At 41.9% G+C, this 22,349-nt stretch overlaps 1 protein-coding gene across 4 annotated transcripts in view; it reads left to right on the top strand.

Moving 5' to 3' along the window:
• LOC111143638 (RNA binding motif single stranded interacting protein 1) overlaps positions 1–15,262 on the top strand; it is a 211,515-nt gene extending 196,253 nt beyond the window's left edge. For 3 of the 4 annotated variants that reach the window (XM_022497462.1, XM_022497473.1, XM_022497466.1), the window contains exons 7-15: positions 1,565–1,680; positions 2,559–2,608; positions 2,735–2,828; positions 5,390–5,437; positions 6,324–6,374; positions 8,967–9,077; positions 10,170–10,250; positions 11,875–11,959; positions 12,613–15,262. In XM_022497462.1, the coding sequence (XP_022353170.1) occupies positions 1,565–1,680; positions 2,559–2,608; positions 2,735–2,828; positions 5,390–5,437; positions 6,324–6,374; positions 8,967–9,077; positions 10,170–10,250; positions 11,875–11,952 (629 nt within the window). In that variant the 3' untranslated portion in view covers positions 11,953–11,959; positions 12,613–15,262. The remainder of the gene's footprint in view (positions 1–1,564; positions 1,681–2,558; positions 2,609–2,734; positions 2,829–5,389; positions 5,438–6,323; positions 6,375–8,966; positions 9,078–10,169; positions 10,251–11,874; positions 11,960–12,612) is intronic. The other variant, XM_022497479.1, reaches the window with a different exon arrangement.
• Positions 15,263–22,349: the final 7,087 nt, after the last annotated feature.

Here is a 22,349-nt window from a genome sequence, read left to right as displayed (position 1 = left end):
TAGACAGCTCGCTGAGAAGGAATTACAGTTGGGTTTTTTGTTGTGTTTTGTTTTTTGGCAGAGAAGTGTTGAGAGGCACTATTGCTTCCACCCTGTCATTAGTGGGTGGGTAACAGTGATATAAAATAAGAGATGAATTAGGATAATAAGAGGCAAAGGAGAAAGGAGTAAATTTTCCACAAGTAATATTTTTCTCTTCCTGGTTATTTAACTTTGAAACAGAGCTTGAAAGTAGTAATCACAGTTCCAGCAGAAGACAAAGGACAGAATGTGAGAACCAGACAGGAAGGTGTGATTGCCTTTATTACATTAACTGGAAACCTACAGAAATATGCACCACCTTCAGAAATATACTGCTATTTCCATTATGGAAAAGCAAAGAAAATGAAAAGTCCGGGGTGAACTACCATACCATCCCCTCTCCCCTCCCCCCCACTCCCCACCTTTTCTTCTTCTTAACTAATGAGTGTGTATCCCTGTGTGAGAGTCTCTGCATCTTTTGCTTTCCTGCGTGAGTTTCTTGAGTTGTTCTTCAGATCATTTTATAATGTGGATATATAGTAAAGCAGCCCCAAGAGGAATGATTAAAGGCACAGAAAAAAACTTTAAATAGTGTGGACAGGTGTTTTGCCTTTCTTACAACAGCTGTCTTCAAGGCTGTTCCCCACAGATAAGGAAATGAGACCTATTGGTATTCATTCATTCAGCCTAGATCAATGAGCACCTACAACATGCACTGGGGACACAAGTGACAGACGAAGCAAATGTCACTGCCCCCATGGAGCTTACACACCAGAGGGGAGACAGACTCCAAACAAATCACCACACTCCAAGTTCTCGTGGCTCTGAATAAAAATACAAATAAAAATTAAAAAAAAATTTTTTTTGAAATATGGTGTGAGCAGTGTAAAGGGGAAATTGTTTTGTCCTGGGGTAACTGAAGACCTCTTTGAAGAATGACGATGGGAGGCTAAGGGAGCATTTTAAAGTTGGAGGAGGGAAGGGTAACAAAATCTTATTTACATTTGGAGATGAATCAGCAGAACTGAAAACAAGTGTGTCTGCACATAAAGAAGTACAGAGGCGAGGGTCTGGGTGGTTCAGTTGGTTGGACGTCTGCCTCCTGCTGGGGTTGTGACCCCAGGGTCCAGGGCTTGAGTTTCCTGTTCAGCAGGAAGTCTGCTTCCTCCTCTGCCTCACGCCGCTGCTCGTACTCATGCACGCTTCTCAAATACATAAATAAATAAAATCTTTTTTAAAGAAGGAAGTACAAAAATGAATCGAGGGATTCTTTTGATTCCTCTGAATAGCTCTTCAAATCTGTTCATTACACTCCTATTTGAAAATAGTAACTAATATATTTTCTGCACCGTCTTCTTCATCAGTAGATAAGAAAAAACTTTAGAAAAAAACAGTAGATAAGAAAGAGAGAACTTTGGCTTTGACGTGTTCTATCCATTCCCTTCCAGCACAGACACTGCTCCTGTTGAAAAAGAGTCCATTACATTTTGTCCTACATACACATATAATTCTGGTTTTTTATAATTTGTCCCCATTTATTCAGCTCCTACAGAACCTTTGTTGTGTAAGTTTGCGGACGGAGGACAGAAGAAGAGGCAGAACCCAAACAAATACATCCCTAATGGAAGACCGTGGCATCGAGAAGGAGAGGTGAGACTTGTAAGTCCCTTCTTGAGACTTCCATGCGGGTGTATGATGATGAAAGCCTACGTGAATAGTTACTCCAGCCGCGTCCTGGCTGCCAGACTTCTGAAATAGGACTTTAGAGTCCAGATATTGTCACTTTAAAACTCTTCCCAACAGTCACTTTAAAACTCTTCCCAACAGATACGGTGCTAAGAGGGGAATGACCTTCCAGACGGGCAGATAGGTGGTGGGTAGAGTGAGATTTACCAGTTAGCTGCATGTAAAGTGAAAGAGCATTTTGAATTGCTGTAAGAAATGCACAACTGTTTTGTATTTTCCTAATGTCATGGTTTCTTAAAGGTTTACATTTATAATTACTCGGAAATTATCCTGAAATGTTATTAAAACAAATAATGTATTTGCTGTTGAGTTTTTGTTTTGTCTGATTCTTTTGAATAAGGTTCTTAAAAAAAACAATTGCTTAAAAATATTGGATGGCCATTTCTCTGTATTTATTTTCAATGAATTTTTTTTAAAGTAAAATTCTTACTGGTTCAAGAATGTCTAGGGAAGTGCCATCCAGTGGAAATGTTCTAGAGTCTGCACTGTGCGGTGATAACCACAAGCCACATGTGGTTCTTTGACCACTTGGGATATAGCCAGTGAGCTGGGGGGGACTCCATTTTTCCTTTAATTTTAAATAGCTGCACACAGCTAATGACTACCAAATGGATCAGTGCAGACAAAGAGCTTAATTCTTATATTGAGGGTATGTTTGTCTAAAGGAAACGTCAGATTTCATCAAATGCTACTGAACTATCTCTATTTTGTGTTGCCATGACTCTAAGAAATGGAATTTTTAAACCGTGCCCTTGTGGATAAGTGATTCTGTTTCTTTTGCTTTCCCATAGGCTGGAATGACACTTACTTATGACCCAACTACAGCTGCTATACAGAACGGGTATGTCATTAAGATAAATGCATGGTGGCTTGAGGGAAAATGTGAAGGTGGAAAATATCAGACATTTGTCCCGGGAATTATTCTTTTTAAAGGATGACTTAATAAAGGCTTTTGTGTTTGTTCTAGATTTTATCCTTCACCATACAGTATTGCTACAAACCGAATGATCACTCAAACTTCTCTTACACCCTATATTGCATCTCCTGTATCTGCCTACCAGGTTTGTACCTTTAGGATTCAAGAGTATGACAACTTGTCGGCCGTGAATCGCTGCTGCGTTTTTATGTGTCTCAACATTTTGAACATTTATAAGGAAACCTAAGTCAAACGTTATGCAGCTTTGATGCCTACTTTAGAAGAAGCCGCTTTTTATTTGACAGAGTGCCTTGCTTTTATATATAGGACAATATAAAACAAGGGAAAATGGTTATTGGTTGTCAGTCCTTGAAGTCCTAGCATTCTAGAACTGGGGTGAACCCAGAATGCTTCCTCCACAGCAGGCTCTGCTGTTGGACATCACATGTCCCAGAAGCTGAAACTTAAAAAGAAGTGACGTTAGGTAAAATACAGAAGAGTGTGCACTGTTGCCATTGTTTATTCATCAGCAGGAACTAAGAAAAGAGCAAGTGAAGATGCTAATAAATAAAGACATGTCTCTCTCAGGTAACATTAAATGAGCAATACAATGAGATTTGAGGCAAAAAGTGTGTGGGGGGGGTAACTCCCTGTTTAAACAAGTTATTTTGAGGAGGCTTTTTATGTTCAAATAAATTTCCAACTTAGAACCAAGATCTCCTTAAGCACCTTGTTATAAGATGGATTTGTTTTTACTATAGATTTAGCTCCTATTCTCCACGAACCCAGTGGTGTACAATTTGTGCACATACAACGAACACAGTGGTATGCAATGTGTGCACAGACGCATCTCACCTCCTTTGTCTGAGTACCTGTAACGGGGCTGCTGCCTTGGCCCACACAGAAGCATGACAACAGAGTTCAGTCACAGACATGTGGGAATAGAGTTCTCTTTGGTTGACTGTTGAGATCCTGTGTGATGAAAATAAACTCTTATATATTCTTGTTTTTAAAACATTTGAATTAGATGTTGTAGCCCTGATTTCTGGGGTTAGGGGACTACAATATCTAATAACTGTGTTATGTGACTTCTGTAAGCCTCAGTTTCCTCATCTTTAAAATGGGGATAATAATAGTATCTTTCTCAAAGGCTTGTTATAAAAACTAACTGAGACTGTTTATGTAAAGAGCTCAGCACAGCCCCCGGCTTAGTAGTAGCATTCAGTAAATGTTAGCTGTGATCGTGGTCATCATCAGTATCTATGCAGGACTAGCGGGCTGGTGAGAGGATACTCATTATCCTTTTTAAAATGAGGAATTGGTCAACACAAGCAACACCATGGAGGTGGTTCTGTCCGAAAACTTAAAAGTAGCTTCGAATACGAAGTCATAATGTAGCTTCGTGGTTAAACGCGTGAAAACTGAAGCTGTACGGGAGCCTTCCCAGCTCCCTCGCTTTTTGGGTCTTTTCTCTGTCTCCCCACGAGTTGTCCCTCCATTGTCTTTTCTTCTGTCTCTCTGGGCTTTACTAAGTGTTACTTGGGCTGGCACTTCAGCCGGCCGGCCACAGTATTCACTCATTTAATGCCTCTTTCATTGTTTTGGACTTAAAATTTCTCTGTCTTCCCTGACTATGTAAGACTCCATGAGCTCTGTGCTGGTTCGCTTTTCCTAACAATTCCCCAGAGAAAGGTAGTCTTGTTTAACTCTCTGACCTTGGAAACCTCTGCCATTTATGTAGATCACTGGAAAGAGGGACACATAGTGAGCTCATTCTCAGGCGGACAGTTGTGCAGGCTAATTCAGGTGTGTGCCACTGTGGCTCTTAGAGCTGTCAGTGCCTCTCCCCACCACCTCTGTTTCCCCTTTTTACTGTCAGTTAGCATTTGGGCCATAGAATTGTTTCATAGCATAAGAAAAATTTGGAGGCCAGTATTCATAGTAGAGTTGATACTGGACCTAACTGGGAACAACATTTCATTTCAAAGTCCTCATTTCTTCTCCTGGCATTCTGTGTATCCCTGATAAGATCCATGTAGAATTTCATTCCATTTGCCCGACCCTCACCGTGACTGAGGTTCTTAACCCCCTAAGTCCAGGGCCACAGCAGGGTCAGCAGATGAGCTTTAAGTAGTTGAGATTCTCTTACATCGTTTGCATAATGTTACTCGTGTATATGCAGTTAGCTGTTGCGGTGGGGGCAGGGGGCTGGCAGTAAATTCTATTTCTTTCATCAAGTTTTCAAAGGGATCCATGACCCAAAGTTGGGTAGAGAACCAGGGGTAAAGAACTCAAAGAACAGAGATTATTATTCCCATTTTACACTTAGGGAAAATTGAGGAATAGAAATTGAGAGCAGCTGATTTGCTGCATAAGAAAGAAATTGGATTAGGTGTTCTAGCTCCCTAACCCCAAAATGCAATAAGCTATTAGATTATTAAGACCACTGAAAGCAAACAAAAATGAGAGCATCTGGCCCCAGTTGGGATCTCCAGGGAGCTGCTCTCCTCCCTATGATTTATTCAGTGAAGGCCTTGCACTCGCGTTGGAGTGGGCCTTTCTCCACTAAAGCACCATATGCTTATACAATGGGATCTGAGAAATTGGCATCTGCGAGAAACCACCAGTGCCCCAACGGGGAAAGGCTGCAGTCCAGATAACTGAAATGTTAACAAGGCAGAAGCACTTAACTTTGGTCTGCCTTAGGTGGCAAAGGAAACCAGAGAAAACAAGTATCGGGGCTCTGCTATCAAGGTAAATCACAATACATTCTTCCCCCATGACTTTTCCCCATATCCTTTCTATAGAACCTCTGAAGTTAACCATAGGGGATAAGCTACAGGAGGGTTTTGTGGTTAAAGAGTTAGAGACGGATTCTAATTTTTTAAAAATTACGTAGTCTTGGGAGAGCTCTGGGCCTCAAGAAATGGACTGATACTTTTTCTCTTGAGTGGCGGGCTGCACAGGCTTGCTTTCCTGCCGTGGAACCTGACTCTCACGTCTTACTCCTTGATGTGGAGGGTCTTCTGTGCAGGTGCCGTTTTGACTGTACATGTCAGTACCTAATTTTGAAAGTTTTTCATTTTCTAAATCTGATTTTCAGATTTGTATTTTCCACACTCTAGAAATTGTTGACCACCAAACAAGATTTCTGAAACCTAATATCCTGGTATCAAAGAGGGATTGAATTTTGCTATTCTTACTAAATAAGCACATACTTTAAGGATTAGTTTGTGATAAGATGTGCTGGAATTAATTCTCATTCATCTGTATTCCTAAAGAGCCTAGTTCACACCTTGATTATACTCCACTATTTGCGTTGTTAGCTTGTTTATCTCCATTCTTAGTAAATTTCTTGAGGGTGGGGCCCATGTCTTACTTGCCTTTTTCTCTTTGATGCCTGGTACTCAGTACATACTTCTTGAATGGGCAAGTGGAACTTGGTTTTAAATAATCGTTTCATCCTTATTCAGAGTGACCAGCTTGCCAAGAACTCTAACTGCCTTAATCTTTTTAATCATTGATAGTATTGCTTCCTTATTTTCCTTCTGTAGATTTTAACATGATTAAAAGAGCTCTAGAGAAAGGTAGCATGTTCCAGTGGAAATCAATGTTTTTTTCAAAATCCTCCCTTTTCCAGGTGCAAAGTCCTTCTTGGATGCAACCTCAACCCTATATCCTACAGCACCCCGTAAGTTTTTCAACTTAACGGCTTTGTGGTTTGCAGCTAAGCTGTGTATACATTTGGAAGCCAGTTTTCTGGATTAAAACCTTTTGCCAAAGGTGGTGTAGGCTTGGGAAATTTTAAGCATGGAATATAAGAATGTATAAGTTTGTTATAAAACTTCCTCCTACACTTGTCATAAAACATATTGGTAGTTGACATTAAATCAAATGTGCAGTTGTCAGAACTGAAAATTTCTCATATTTGAAGCCGGGTGCCATTTTCTTCTTCATACCGGTTTTTTAAAAGGCCATTCAATTGAGTTTTTGAAGTTTTAAAGTTTTTAAATTGCTGTATTTTTAACAGTAGTTGGTATGAAACAGCTGACATATTTTAATTGTATTCTGTTTAATGCAAATATGAAGTGTTCAAAAGGAAGCTAGAGATTTTTATCAGTTTACTTAACCTCTGTGGTAATTATAAATACTAAATTATAAATACTAAATCAGTAACACTTTCTTTGGTAACTGTGATTTCTTTAGTGACTTGAGCATTTGTTGTACTTATATGTACATATTATATTTTTTAATTGAGTTACACTTCACATTAATAGTGTATTTAATGTGTTTTTCAGAGATACAAAAAATCTAGTTTGTTAAAGTATGCATTTTAAAAGGTGAAAAATAAAGGCGGAGAACAAAGTCACAAAAAAAGCTAGCAGTGCCCAACACAATGACCTATATGATTGGCATGAGAAGGCCACAGATTTGGCCCTAAGCTTTCTAATAACTAAGGCAAAATGGGAATTCTAGTAAGCAAAGTAGTTCCCGGTGCTTTTAAGAGAAAAACAGGTCAGTTGCTTAGCGGGGAAAGCACACCACTGTTGGCCTGAGGTTGAGACAGGAGTTTCTCTCAGGACACCTCCAAGGAGGATACCATGCAGTATAAGACCATATGTCTGAAACTACTCCAGGGACAAGTTCTGAACAGGAAGTTGCTGAGATGACTTTGAAGCAGTAGATAAAACACATTTAGTTGATAACACAGGAGACGAGCTCTCGGATGACGGATGTGTGTGTCTCTGTAAACACATGCACATTATCTGTCTCCATACGCACAGTCTTGGACAGTAGCTCCTATAGATGAATGAAAAAAAGAAGCAGGAAATTCCTTCAGCATATTCTGGGCTTCTGAATCATTTCCATGTTACCACACAGTTTCTGATGATGCACACTAAAAATTTAAAAGGAACAAATTTTCTATGAACTGCATGAACAACAAATAGTTTCTGACACATATCTCTGTCTTTTTTGGCAACTTCTAGAGACAAAGCCTGTGCATATCCCAGTTTCACATCTTTGAGGAGACTGGTAGCGTGTGCAGGCCGTTCCTAGCTGAGGACTCGGTCCCCTTTCCCACCCAGTTTAGACTGCCTTCCCCCAGAATTAAAGTGCCTGCTCTCCAGTCTCAGACCTCAGCTGTGTTCTGATTAGCAATAAGACAGTGTGTGGAAGAGATAGATCAGTTGCAGTAATATCAAAAACGTAACATGAATATTGATAGGATGTATCAGAATAATTGCACTCTCAGGTAATGGGGTGATTGCAAAAGTGAGAGGAATAATACAATCCGTAAGAATATTATATAGGATAAATTAGAGGAAATGCAAAAATCCAGAAATAGAATTAATTTAATTTCGGTTGAGACAGTCAGTGTACCATTATGCAGTCATTAAAAATGATGATAATGATGGCTATGCACCAAGTGAGGTAAATATTTATAACAGAATGTTCAGAGCAAAAAACCCAGGATATGAAGTTGTTTACGTACCCTGGTTGCGACTCTGCAGACATGCCAAGGCTAGAGTCCGGGAGATCGTACCCTGATGGTGCTGGTAGCAGCCGTGTATCAGGGAGAGGCTAGGCTGGGTTGTGGGTGATTTTTTTGTTGTTTTTTTGTCTCCCCCCGACCCCATTTTGTTCGATTATATTTAATTTTATTTTTAATGACCAGAGGTTTTCTCAGACGAAATCAAAGAATCTGAAGTCGGATTATTAATCATATCTGCATCTCCTTCCCTCCCTTGGCACCAAATGATACCTGGAGGTTCTGAGAAACAGTGAATGGAGAATGGGATCTTGATCCTAAGAGCCTGATCTTGAGTCAAATGACTGTCTGTACAGAACATGTTTAAATGAGACATGATATTTATAAATATTCAATATGGCCTGTTGTTTTGTGGCTGCATAAAACATCAACTGTCATTTATTTTTTTAAAAATCAAGGAAGCATTTTGGTAACCCCAGCCAGCCAAAAGTGGTTTGCATTTCCTCCTGCAGCTCCTCCTGCTGGACTAGCTTGCTTTACACGTGAGTGAAAGGAAAGGCAGGATGTTTAATGCAGTCATTGCCCTGAAATGAATGCTCTTAAAAAGGTTTTAGGAAGCATTATCTAGAAGGTTTTTGGGAAATTGTTTATGATACCATAATCAAGTTTGAGAGGAGGTTATCTTGGTTTCACATTTCTCAACTAAGACATTTTCCTTTGCAGAAGGAATGACAGACTCTGAACTCCCTCCTTGAGTTTATCTTACACTGTGCTTGTCTCCCAACTCCCCAGGGGGCCGTGTTAACTCCCTCAATGGAGCACACCATGTCACTACAGCCCGCGTCTATGATCAGCCCTCTGGCCCAGCAGATGAGTCATCTGTCACTAGGCAGCACCGGAACAGTAGGTGGCCAATTAATACCTTGTGTCTGAGCAAATAGAGGAGGGTGAATTAATGCAGCCTGCATCTTCCCCATCAATTACAGGCTCCATGATGTCAAAGATTATGTCCGAGCCCCTCTCACCCCCCACATCGCCTTCCACGGGATTAACTGATGAACTAAATGTCTGTCCTTCGGGTATCTCTCTGCCAGAATCTAGCAACCACGTGACCACATCTAGCCCCAGTAACTAGTGCCATTCATTCACACTGCAGACCTGGTGTCAGGAAGCAAAAGACTGAAAGTGATACATGGTGGTAAAGGCAGGGAATTTTTCCTCGCTTCACTTCTTTTACGGAACTGGGTGGAAGCGCTGTCTCACAGTCTTGGGATTGACTTCCTTCTCTAGCGTTCAGGAGACTCAGTTGGGGATTGAGGTTGAGCCTACACCAGAGGAACTTCCAGCATTGATATATATCAGCATAACATTTAGATGGTAAGATGGCCGAAGGCTTATAATTCAGACCGTATCTTTTGTGCTAAAAAGAACTAAGGGGAATGTGTTTTTCTCTCTTATGTTCAAAACCCCAGCAGCAGCTTCTTGTGATGGCTCAGGCAGGTCCTTGAGATCAGCAAGGAGGCTTTGCTGCCTTTGGGAAAGGATAGCCGTCCGCATCAGGAAAGCAAGGGTTCATTTCCTATTCTGCGGTCACCTGACAAAGATCCAACAAGTCCTTTACTCCTTAGGTCTCCACCCGTGAAAATAATCCTAAATACTAGTTCAGGGGGCTGCTGGAAAATAATGAGGTGCTTTGAAATGAGATCTTCTAAAGTAGCACATTAGTGATATTGAGTATTGAGAATGAGAAGTCTTAAAGATCTTCACGCATGTATTTGTTGGGAAATCCAAAGAAAGGTGGGAGTTTTAGTTCGATATCAAAAAGTAGAAATAGTCACTTTGCTTTCCACATGATAATTAAACTTTGAGGTAGCTTGTTTACATTTCTTCTTTGAGAGCTCCAAAAATTTGACATTCCCATCTCAAAATTCTCCAGGCACTCAGAATGTTTGCATGGCTTATCATTTCCCATGCTGACCGTGTTCTTCTTTTCAGTACATGCCTGCGACATCAGCTATGCAAGGGGCTTATTTGCCACAGTACACACACGTGCAGACGACAGCCGTTCCCGTTGAGGTTGGTACAGACCCACGCGATGGCCGTTCTGGCAACGAGTAGCTTCAGAAGTGGGTAGATTAGATAGAACAGAAAGAAAAATCAATCAGAAGTCAAATATTTGCATAAAGAATTGAGTTTAGAGGGCATCTATAGCTCGGGTTATTTTCAACCATGGAATATCATTCTCTGCATACAGATTAGTGTAGCGGTGTCCTGGCCATACCCCCCAGACTCCCAGAACTATTTTCCAAGCTTGTAGCATGTTTCACACCCTTCAAGAATCTATCTTGTCTCCTGCAAAGGGATACTTACACACAAATTAAGATAAAGCTGGAGTTTGCAATCCTAGTACCAAAGATTATGTTAATAATAATAACTATAAGAAGAAATTAATTGTAATTAAAATAGTTGAAAAAATACTGATGTTTCAGAATTGTTAACAGGGATGAGGACCAAACCATACCTTTTTTTTTATAGAGGCTGCTAGGATAGTTAATGGAAGAAGACTGACACTTGAATTAAGATTGGACAGAAAGCAGAGAAAGACAAATATCATATGATTTCAGTCATGTGTGGAATTTAAGAAACAAAACAGATGAACATGGGGGAAGGGAAGGAAAAATAAGATAAGAACAGAGAGGCAGACAAACCGTAAGAGACTTTTAACTATGGGAAACAAACTGAGGGTTGTTGGAGGGAAGGTGGGTGGGGGGTAGGATAATTGGGTGATGGACATGAAGGCGGGCACTCGATATAATGAGCACAGGGTGTTCTATGCAACTGATGAATCACTAAATTCTACCCCTAAAACTAATAGTACAATATATGTTAACTAAATTGAATTCAAATTAAAATAATTTTTTAAAAAAGATTGAACAAAAAGCATAGCATTTGTCTGCAAAGTACCCTTAAAATTCCAAGGAAATTCATCATCGCAATCAATCCTACTCACTAGACAGATCCCGTAGCTTCCAATTGCAGAAACAGCCCTAGGACTGTGGTTGGTTTATTTTGGGGCATTCTTGTTATGTTTTGTGTTGTACTGATTGATTTAAATTTGTGTACTTATTGACAACCACCATTATCAGAACCCATAATCCCTTATCTGCAGTTCTGAAACACACAGCAAAATCTGAAAATAAAAATTCTCTTTATAACTGTTTTAGCAAAAGCCTGACCTGTGGCAAAACCCAGTGGGAACTAGTACAAGACAAAATCTTAGCCCACTTTCTGTGCATGTTTATATCTTCCTGTGTAGACCTGCCTGCATGTTTGGTGATGAGTTGTAGCTCTAGGCCCCACAGGGTATATTCTGTGATGAAGGGCATATGCCTACCATTTTTCAGATTCTAAAATCTGAATGTATTGAATTCCAAGTTACATCTGGCTCCAAGAGATCAGATATTTGTTTGATAAATTGTAGTCTGACCTGAAGAGACAACTCATAAAAGTTCGGGTGGGAGGTTCTTTGGGTCTGTAAGACATCTTAACTCCTCAGGGGAATCATTGACCTTGAAAACCCCACATAATATTAAGAAAATCACTTTTAAGGAGCACTTGTGTTTTCAGATATAAAACTTAGACGAGAGGAGCAGAGTTTGGATGTCATTGCTCATGTTTTATCTGCCCTGCTTTGTTGTAGGAAGCAAGTGGACAGCAGCAGGTGGCTGTCGAGACGTCTAATGACCATTCACCATATTCCTTTCAACCTAATAAGTAACTGTGAGGTATGAGGGAAACATCTTTGTAACCATAGGGCTCAGTTCAAGGAAAGTCTATGATTCTGTTATCATAATGGTACTTAGAATAGCTCAGGTTTGGTCACACCGCCTTAGTATGGCCAAAGAATCCAGTATTATTGAAATATTAATATCTTGTGGATTTGCAGATTAGCTCAAAAGAACAGTGCCTTGTATTGAAGTCAAAGGTGTATAGTTACTTTCTCATTATCCGTACCCCTCCCACCTTAGAAATTTGTAACAAATCAGTACACCAGGTGTCAAATTTGTCCTGCAGTACATGCATCCAGATTTATATTGCTTTCATGCTCACAAGTTGAAGGAAATACTGCAAAAGATTTTGCTTCACCTGGTATTAAAGAGGAGCAATATCTTGACTATGAATTTAATGTCCGTATCCTTCGATCCAGAGCTCTTGATTGCTCTGGTCTAAAGTACGCTGCAGGCCCCAGGTTTGAAAGGTGGAGTCAGGTTCTAGAAACTACCGTCTATCCCAGCGTTTGTTGGCCTACCACCAGTGACCAGCACCATCTTGCCTTTCTCAAACCTGTATACCACTGAAACGAGAAGGAGGTTACAGAATTCTGTGGTAGATTATACCAGATGTACAAAAGCATTTGTCTTTTATTTTTCTCTTCCAGATGTACAGAATGGCGTTCTTACATGAAGAAGGGTGTGAAGGCTGAACAATCATGGATTTTTCTGATCAATTGTGCTTTAGGAAATTATTGACAGTTTTGCACAGGTTCTTGAAAACGTTATTTATAATGAAATCAACTAAAACTATTTTTGCTATAAGTTCTATAAGGTGCATAAAACCCTTAAATTCATCTAGTAGCTGTTCCCCTGAACAGGTTTATTTTAGTAAAAAAAAAAAAACAAAAAAAAAAACCAAAAGATTTTTATCAAATGTTACAATGCAAAAAAAAAAAAAAAAAAGGAAAAAAGAGAAAAAAAAGTAAGAAAAAAAGAAAAGAAAAAGAAAACTTCAATTTTCTGGGTATGCACAAAGACCATGAAGACTTATCCAAGTGCATGACCGGATTTTTGTGGTTTTTGTCCATTTTGTGTTTAATTTGCGTTTTCTTCAGCTGTATGCAGTGGGCTCTGACGTTTAAGTAGTCCGACTTCCCCCATGGTGTTCCGTGCTTGCGAGTGTGAGTGTCGCTGTATCCAGTGTTGCCCTCCGCGTGTCTCTTCTTAGCTTTTCCGTTTTTCTTTCAACGTAGTGTGAAGTGTCTTCTCCTTTTCTATGAATTCCAATTTGCCTTAACTCCTTTGATGCCGTAGCTGTTTCAGTAAAAGTTAGTTCAAACTAATGATGTAGAACGCTTTGACCAAATGAGCTGGTCTGTTATGCCTTGTAAAACAGCAGCATAGGGCTTTTAAAAGGTAGTCAATAAAAGTTGCTGAAATTTTGGCTTTTTTAAATATGTAATAGGTGTTTTTAATGATTTTTCACATAATGTGTAAGGTAGTGAAATGCAAGAAGGGAAAAATGTTTTGTGTGAAACACATTTTCTGACTGGGGAACTTTTAATAGGGTAACTTGTTTGTAAGGCTGTTCGCCAACAGTTTCCTCTGATAGTTTGACTGATTTAGGGTATCTGCTGTATGATGCAATGTAAAGTCTTTTTTGCCTTTTTTCAGGAAAAAAAAAACTAACTCGATGTTCTAGATTTAGTGTAGGTAGCGTTGGGGTTGGGGGTGGGGAGGGGGGTGGGGGCGGGGAGTCACCGAATGTTTTGTCCTTCCTTTATACTAATGATAGTGCTTTAGACTGAGAATTACGCCTGAGATCTGGCAAACCGAAAAACGTTGCTATTGCAACTAAATGGCAAAAGCTAAAAGTAAGGATTTTATCTTTAAACATAAGCTGAGGTAGGAATAGAAGCAAAACGATTGGCTACTAGCTCTCTCTATTACATAAATTTGAGAAATCAAAATTACTTGGCACTTTTAAAGGTAACTTCACCAAAGACCGAAGAGCCAGTAACCAGTAGCTCCACCTTCTCTCAGCGTCATATCTTCTGTGCTCTTTATTTTTGCCGGACCAGTTTGCGGTTAGGAGAATGTGCCTTTTTTGTACCTTTGCATTTAGGTTTTATAATTTTAATTGATGTATGGACACACACCAACAAACAAAAAAGCATGAAGGAAGATTTGGATCCAAGCAGTGCCACACTTTACATCATCACTACAAGTGTTAAGTGTAAAGAGAAACCAATTTTGAAACTATGAAATTCCTGATTCATAAATACACAGTTATTTCTACTTTAGTACATAGAAGATAATTCACTGTTATTGAAGCTCTTTTATTAAGACAATTGCATACGTTTGAAAAGCAATGGTAAATTAAGTTGTCTTCCAAAACTGTGTACTTGTCTGGTCAACTGTGTGTGATCAGTTATCTACCTCAGAGTCTGTTTTATTTTGTGCTGGGACAGGTTGCTGGCCCTCCCTGTTTCCACAGACCAAATCCTCCTAGCTCAGGAGCTAGGGCTAAGCAGTTTTTTCTTTCAAGTATTTTTTAGTTCTTAAATTTTATGCTTGTATTTGATTATAGATGTCAGTGACATTTCATAGTTTCAAAAGTCCTTGCTGCTCTGAGAAGTGTAGATTCTAGTGAAAATTACATAGTCCTAAGAGAAATGTGTTTTGTTTTTGTTTTTGTTTCCTTTTTTAAAGTTGTGGTATTATTGGTTCTATGCTCCCTGGAATATTACTGCTTTGTGAAAGTCCAGACCGAACGCAGCGCCCTCCTTGTACCTAGTACATTTATAAACCTGGGTCTCTCACTACTTGATATTTTTGCATTAGTTAAGACAGAAATTTGATAGCTCGGTTAGAGGGGAGGGGAAATCTGCTGCTAGATATGTCTGAATTAAGTGCCATACTCGTCTGGGTAAGATTTGGGAAACATAACCTCTGTACATAAAATAAAAAATAAAAAATAAAAAAAAATCAGTTAAACATCACATAGTAGACAGCCATTAAATTATAAAAAAATTAATTTATGAAGAAAGACCTTTTGTACAGATTGAAAAAAAGATTTTCATAGAGATATCTATATGATCAAGAGAGTTAATTTTTTATTTTTGTTTTACTAGTGCCACAAACTTGCCAGTGGTAACTTATTTGTCCGGTTCAAGATAACTCTGTAGTTTTCCTTCCTAGGACTTGTTGTTAAACGCCAAAAGACATTTTTGAACTGTACATTTGATCAGATTGTTAGCTTTTTCTGTTTTATTTCTTTTGAAAACCTTTGAATAAAAAACATCTGAAATTTTATTTTTCCTGTCAGTTTCTTTTAAGTAGGTTAAATGTGTATCAGAATTTCATGCATTTCATTCCTGATCTCTTCCTTCGGCTCAGGCAGTTGGTTTGAAAGTGAGTTGAAAATTATTTCAGATTCACTGTGTACTCAGAATACAAACCTTTCCACCCCCCCTCCTCTGGTCATTTAAATCCATGTGTGGGAACCAGAGACATCAGCCATCAGCTGACCACATCTCATGTCAGCCAGAGTCTACCTTTGGTCTGTTCTGAAAGGCCAGAGAGCCAGACCTCTCTCCTACTGCTACCCTTTGACTGTGTCACAGACCGGCTAGAGAACGGAGTAAAAACGGTCCCATCTGTGTTGAGCAAAGGGGATAAGGATTTCAGGCTGATCTTAGCCAGGCCTTGATGACGTGAGCCTTCCTCCATGACCTCGTTCGGCTGTTTCCCACAGGAGGCTCTCGTGGAGCATGCATGGGGGAGAGAACTCCTCTCTTTCCCAACTGATGTGCTTTGTGAGAGGCACGTAGTATAGGAAATTGAGTCCTTTATCCAGGGGGCTTAACTGTTACAGTGTCGTCATACAGAATTCTTCTGCTACCCAAAGGCTGTCACAGTGGTGAGAGGAGTAGGCAAGAAGACCCCATACCCCGCCCGTTTCCGTACACGTCCCGGCCAGGTGGGGCATGGGGGGCGAGGAGGACAGAAGTGGGGTGTAGAGCAGGTAACTTGGCCAGGGCCAGGAAACCCCGGTACTGAATGGCTCATTCAGAAAAGGAAACGTGGCCCTCTGATGGGTGCTGGAGGGAGAAGGATGTCGCCGCAGGAGGGAAACGCGGCCTCACCACGACACGCTCAGGGTGCCAAGGATGTAGGCTGCGTGGTCTCCTGTCCAGCCTCACATGTCCCAGGGCTCCTTCGTACGACCAGCAACCACGGGCAAGAAAGCTGCGCCATCCGGGCTGCCAAGTGTCAGGTTTTGTTCGTCTTCTGTTCTTGTATTTTAGGGAGGCTTTCTGTCAGGAGTCCCGGGGCATCCGGGGGCTGACGTTACATGGAAACTGGTGGACACTTTTTCCAGAGCGCCTCTTCTGTCTGTGCAAGAGCAACAGGCACACTGGGTGATGGTGCTTCGGGGGGAGAGCGCTACCACTCTGGCGGAGAGGAGCGGCGGTGCCTGGCGGGGACGGTGCGCTGCTCAGGTCATCCTCGGGAGCAGGATCTCATCTCAGTCTGAGATGGGCTGCGGCCCAGCTTCTGACGTGGAGTTTTTGGGTTGGAAGGGAGGGCAGACGCTCGGGACGGGGCTCCCCGGCCAGCGTGCATTTCCCCCTCTCTACTGGCCAGGATGAGGTTGGGCAGTGACGCTAGGCAAACCCACTGGAGCCCGAGTTCCACTTCTTAAATTTCCCAGACACCGATTTGAAATCCGCTGGTCGAAAGGCGGTACCTCCCAGCCTGAGTGGGGCGCGAACAAGGCGCAGATCTGACTGATCTCTTCATTCCACTAGAGGAGCCAAAAACGGAAGAGAGCCAGCTGCCTTGGAGTGAAGGTCATGGACCTGTCACCAGCCCCTCTCCCTCTGACACACAAGTAGGTGTAGAGGGAGGAAACTCCGGGCTCAGAGTTTAAGAAAAGCAGGGCAGTTTGTTCCCTCAAATAGCAAGGTGATGAGACAACCAGCCCTCCGTCATCGCCAACTCAGCCCCTACCAGGCGCCTGTAACAGATGGAGTGGGGCTGGGAGGTGGGCGCCCACCGGTCCCAGCAGGCAGTTCTTGGCATAGCCCTGTGCCCGTCCCTCCGTGTGGGATCAATTCCGGGAAGCTTTGGAATTTCCACCCCGAGAGATGGCTCCAGAGCGTCTTGCTCTGGCTCTTGGTAGGGCCGGAGTGTTTTTGCTTGAGCCACTAGAGGGAGGGGTACGTTGCTCTTCACCTTGAGCTGCGAGCTCTCGGGCAGGAGACCGGCCTGCACAGGCACAGGGCAGGGCCTTGGAGGGCGACTGTGGGTGAGTATTTGGCAGCTGCAGGCACACGCCAAGGGAGGTAAAGAGGTCCCGAGTCAGGCAGTGATGCTGGTGGTTCCTCTTTCTCATCGGGAAGGAACAAATGCAACTTTTAAGGCTCAAGGAAGCTGGGGGCAGCGGGGGAAGCCAGAAGCCTTGCCAGACCTCATGACTGGGAGGAGCAAGAAAGCACGGGCAGGTCTCTGGGCTGCTCAGAATTGAAAACAGGTGGCATTGGATTCAATACTTTAATGTTATTATTCATTTCATTTTAAATGTGACCCCACGAGGCTGAGATTTGATCTAAGTTCTTCCATTGCTCCTTGGCACAAGATATGGATCGTAAACGAGACTGCAGGTATCTCCTCCATCTAGTGTCCCTGGATCCACTTTCTCTGCTTGAATGCTTCCAGAGACAAGGCACTTTCCACCTCACCTGGCATCCCATATCTTTTTGGAACAGCTCTCAAACAGGCTTAAAGGAGTCAAATTGCATCTTTGTAATTTCTACCTCCCGGCCCTAGTTCTGCCAACCGAGATGCTGCAGAGTAAGTCAGTCTTTCCCATTCTTGAAAAGACCAAAGTATATTGATCAAACCTAAGAGCGATGACCAGGAACTAGAGGACAGAAAGATGTGATTTTAAAGGGACAGCACAAGGGAGTTTTTTGAGGATGACGAAGCTATTCTGTATCCTGATTGGGGCGGTTACACAAATATATGGGCTAAAATCCATAGAACTGTATACTTCCCAAAAACATCTTTTCATGTATGTCCACTTGTAAAATAAAATCTTTTTTAAAAAGAGAGAGAATTTGATCATTCTTCAAATGTAGACAACTGCTGGCTCCGTGATTCTTTGGGTTGAACATTCCTTGTAACTTGAATATTCAGCTCTGGCTCCACACTAGGCACCATCAGCTTAACCTCTCGATGTACCATAGATGACTCGGGTCAAAACCTAAAACCCCAGGAATAGCCCGGGCCTCACCTACCTCCCCTGCGCAGCCCTGTCCTTCTATTACAGGTGAGATGGTTTCCATTCTGACTTCTCAGACACACCACTGTTGTATAAAGTTTGTAGCTAATTGAAATCCTTTTGTTGTTTATTTTTTGGTCACGATAAGTAAAGAAAGACCTGCAATGGAATATTACATAGTCATTTTTAAAAGAGATTTTAATGGCATGAAAAACAATAAGAATGACAAGTGTTAGTTACAGAACTGTAGATAGAGTGTGTTCATAATTAGGACGCAATATTTAAGTATAAAAGATGAGGTATTCCAAAACGCTTAGCTGTGGGTGGAAGGATAGTGGGAAGTTTATATTTGCTTCTTTATACCTTTCCAAATGTTTCCGAAAACATAATCAGGGAGGAAAAGGATTTAACAAAGAATGTTGTCCTATCATCCTGAAATTATCTAAGTCTCCATGTTTATTACATACCAACTCAGCATGTATAATTTTTTGCATTTAAAATATACTGCAGCAGACATCAGAGGACACAAAGACGACATGATTTGGTACAGGTCCTCAAGGGACATTCTTAGGGGACGCACAAGTATGAGTGACAATATAGCAAGGATATGTAACAAAAGCATGACCTAAATAAAGAGCTCTGGGAGGTCTGCGAGGGGCCAAGACCACCTAAACACTCTCTCCTGACATTCTTGTCATTTCCGCATTGCCAACCAGTTCCTTTTTACTGATGAGAATTCACTCGGAAGCAGCCGCTTCCCTCAACGGTTCCTGTGCCTTCTGAGAGTTCGAAGTTGTCAGGCAGACAAATGAAGTCTTCGGTAAATCTGTCATTGCCAGAATGGGACTTGGAGCAGATGTCCAAAGACTTGATGTTCCTTTGTCACGCCTGCTGTGAAAATATTGGAATGTGTAACAAAGTACTGTTTGGGTTTGGTCTGGTTCATCAAGCCAGGTGTAGGATATGTTTTAAATAGCCTCATTTTGACTTTGTTTACCCTCTGTCAGATGTTCTGCACATGCTAGATTGTGGATTTGCAAACACCTTTGTAGTTTTCTGACCCAACCCCAACCCCCACCAGAAGTTGGAAACTCTTTTATATTTATTACTTTCTTCCCAGAAGCGTAGGCAGGAATCCCATTATATCTGCTTTGTTATACACTGTGCTTTGACACAGACCTGAGGCCATGAATATTGTTCCTGGCACTCTTGCCTCTTATTTTCTTACTTGAGAAATACTGAAGGAACATCTTTGATTCTCGCTATATAAATTTTTCCCTCGTGTTTAGTTCTGTCTCAAAGAGAACACTTTCTCTTTCCCTCAACTTTTACTCTTCCAGTGATCCTTTTGTCTTTTTATTTGGCTTATAATCTTTTAATTTACAAAAGTTTGAAGCAATTTATAGGAAACACAAAAAGCACATTTAAAAATCAGTGCTTGGGGCACCTGGGTGGCTCAGTGGGTTAAAGCCTCTGCCTTCAGCTCAGGTCATGATCCCAGGGTCCTGGGATTGAGCCCCACATCGGGCTCTCTGCTCAGCAGGGAGCCTGCTTCCCCCTCTCTCTCTGTCTGCCTCTCTGCCTACTTGTGATCTCTGTCAAATAAATAAATTTTTAAAAAAAATTTTTAAATATATAAAAAAATAAAAATCAGTGCTTGGGAGGTTAACAGTGAAGAGAGAAGGTGAGAACAGAATGTAACTCTGCATGCCAAAAGGCCTCCACCATCCTTATAGTCAAAGCTCAACAATTTTGAGTTTCCTAGCAGCCAAGATGAAAGAGGAGAAAGGCACATACATCTATAACTCTTGTCAATGGGAGCAAAGCCCACCAGATCCTCTGGAAAAAGATGATATTTATTAGCCTTGTATAGAGACTCCTGCAGGAGGCACTGGACAGTGTCCACCATATTCCTCTGCCAATATAGCAACACTTTACTCAGGCCGTTTCACGTAGGGCCCCTCCATGAAAGCCAAGAACAGCACATCAAAGCACCATTCCATGAAAGTGACTCTGGAAGGCTGTACACTTGTTATAAACATTCTCAGTTAGGTCTCCTCTCAAATGTTCTTGTGGGGGCGCCTGGGTGGCTCAGTGGGTTAAGCCGCTGCCTTCGGCTCAGGTCATGATCTCAGGGTCCTGGGATCGAGTCCCGCATCGGGCTCTCTGCTCGGCAGGGAGCCTGCTTCCCTCTCTCTCTCTCACTCTGCCTGCCTCTCCGTCTACTTGTGATCTCTCTCTCTGTCGAATAAATAAATAAAATCTTAAAAAAAAAAAATGTTCTTGTGTACTTCATCCCTCCCACCAAGCCCACTGCTCTGATTCCAAAGTTCAGAATGTCTTGTGACAACACAAACATTCCAGTTGCTCCTTTCACTTCCACATTCAGCCCCTTGGATGGAAAAAGATGCAAGCCACAGGTTGTCCTACGGCTTACTGAACACTTCTAGTGATCCCCACCGCCCTGCCGGGTTTCTTCCCTTTCACCTGAAGCAGCAGCGAGGATTCCAAGTCACTGGGTTGTACTCAGTCCTCTGCCAAGGCCTGTGACTTGAGAGGGAGAATCATGGCACTTTCCATTACCTAATACTGCAGCTTTCTGAGGACCCTCAAAAATAACAATGTGGGGCGCCTGGGTGGCTCAGTCGGTTAAGCATCTGCCTTCGGCTCAGGTCATGATCCCAGGGTCCTAGGATCGAGCCCCACATCGGCCTCCCTGCTGGGTGTGAAACCTGCTCCCTCTCCCATTCCCACTGCTTGTGTTCTCTCTCTCTCGCTGTGTCTCTCTCTGTCAAATATATAAATAAAAATCTTTAAAAAAAAAAATGTTTCTCTATTCTTCTCTTAGAAGACCCCTGAGAGATGAGGACAGAGCATAAGGAACTTCAGGGATGTTGAGGCACATCCCTTTATGACCCACCATAAACACAAAATTTTTCATGTTTTTTCCTCAATTAGTGGGAATTTTGTGTTCCCCTTATAGCTTTCCCATTTTCCCCCAAATGGTTGTGCCATCTCATTCATTTATTATTATTTTTTTTTATTTTAAAACACTAAAGTTGTGAGTACACTACAAAGAAGCTTTAGCCTAATTTGTCGGAGGGCAGCTTACCAACCCAGGGTCCGTTGTCCTCTACAAACAAGGACATTCTCCTGCACGACCACAATACAACCACCACAAGGAGGAAAGTAACACGAAGATAGGACCAGTTACTTTGCCGAGTGTCCTCAGGTGGTCGTCTGTCTGGCAATTCCATGTGATCGTGCCCCTGTGGCAGGAAAACACCACCAAAGGGAAGCTGTGTCTCCTCACGGAACCCCTTCGGGAGGGGAAGGACTTCCAGTTGTCTCATGATCAGTGATGTTCCCTTTGACCACTAATTAAGGTGGTTTCTGCCTGGCATCCCCACTGCAGAGTTACTCTTTCCCACTTGGCGGTTAATAAATATTTGGTGGGGAGATGGTTTGGAACCATGTTAATATCCTGGACTTCATCGAACTTTGAATTTATTCACTGACTTATTTATATGAGTAGGGACTCAGGGTTTCCTACTGTGTCCGACGAGTTCTAATCAGTTATGGTCCTTGTTTTTATGCTCAGATTATCCCTCACGTGGCCAGTGGGAGGCCCTGCATGCCAGCTTGTGTGTTTTTGAAGACCTGTCCCCATTATTTTTGAAGACTTTCCTTGCTTTCTGGTATCCCCAGATGTCCCATGCTCATCCCGCACCTTCCGCGTCCCAGTTCTGGTTTCAACCATTTCTCCAAAGCATCCTGGCTCCTTTTAGTGGAGAATGGGAATTAGAAGGTAGGATCTGGGGACTCAGTGCCCTCTGCTATTGATATGCTGCCTTTCCAAGCCCTGTCAGTGAACAGGGTTAGGGAATGTGGACATGGGTGCAGATGTGCACCTGCAAATATTCACATCCGTATTTTCCACATTATCCATAAATAGTGAAAAGGTTTTTCACGCATTTATACCTCCATTTCCAACCCGACACCTCTGGGTTTATTTCCACTTCCCATATTTGTAAGTTCTCTGACAGCAAGAAACCTGGCTCCTGGTATCCTTGAGATATTTACTCATTCGGTCAGTCTCCCTGTGTATTGCCA

This window comes from Enhydra lutris, unplaced genomic scaffold, assembly GCF_002288905.1.
Source record: "Enhydra lutris kenyoni isolate GAN:26980312 unplaced genomic scaffold, ASM228890v2 scaffoldscaffold1, whole genome shotgun sequence".
Lineage (NCBI taxonomy): Eukaryota > Metazoa > Chordata > Mammalia > Carnivora > Mustelidae > Enhydra > Enhydra lutris.
Note: the sequence above shows the minus strand (reverse complement) of the source record. Positions and strands in the feature narration are given on the sequence as shown.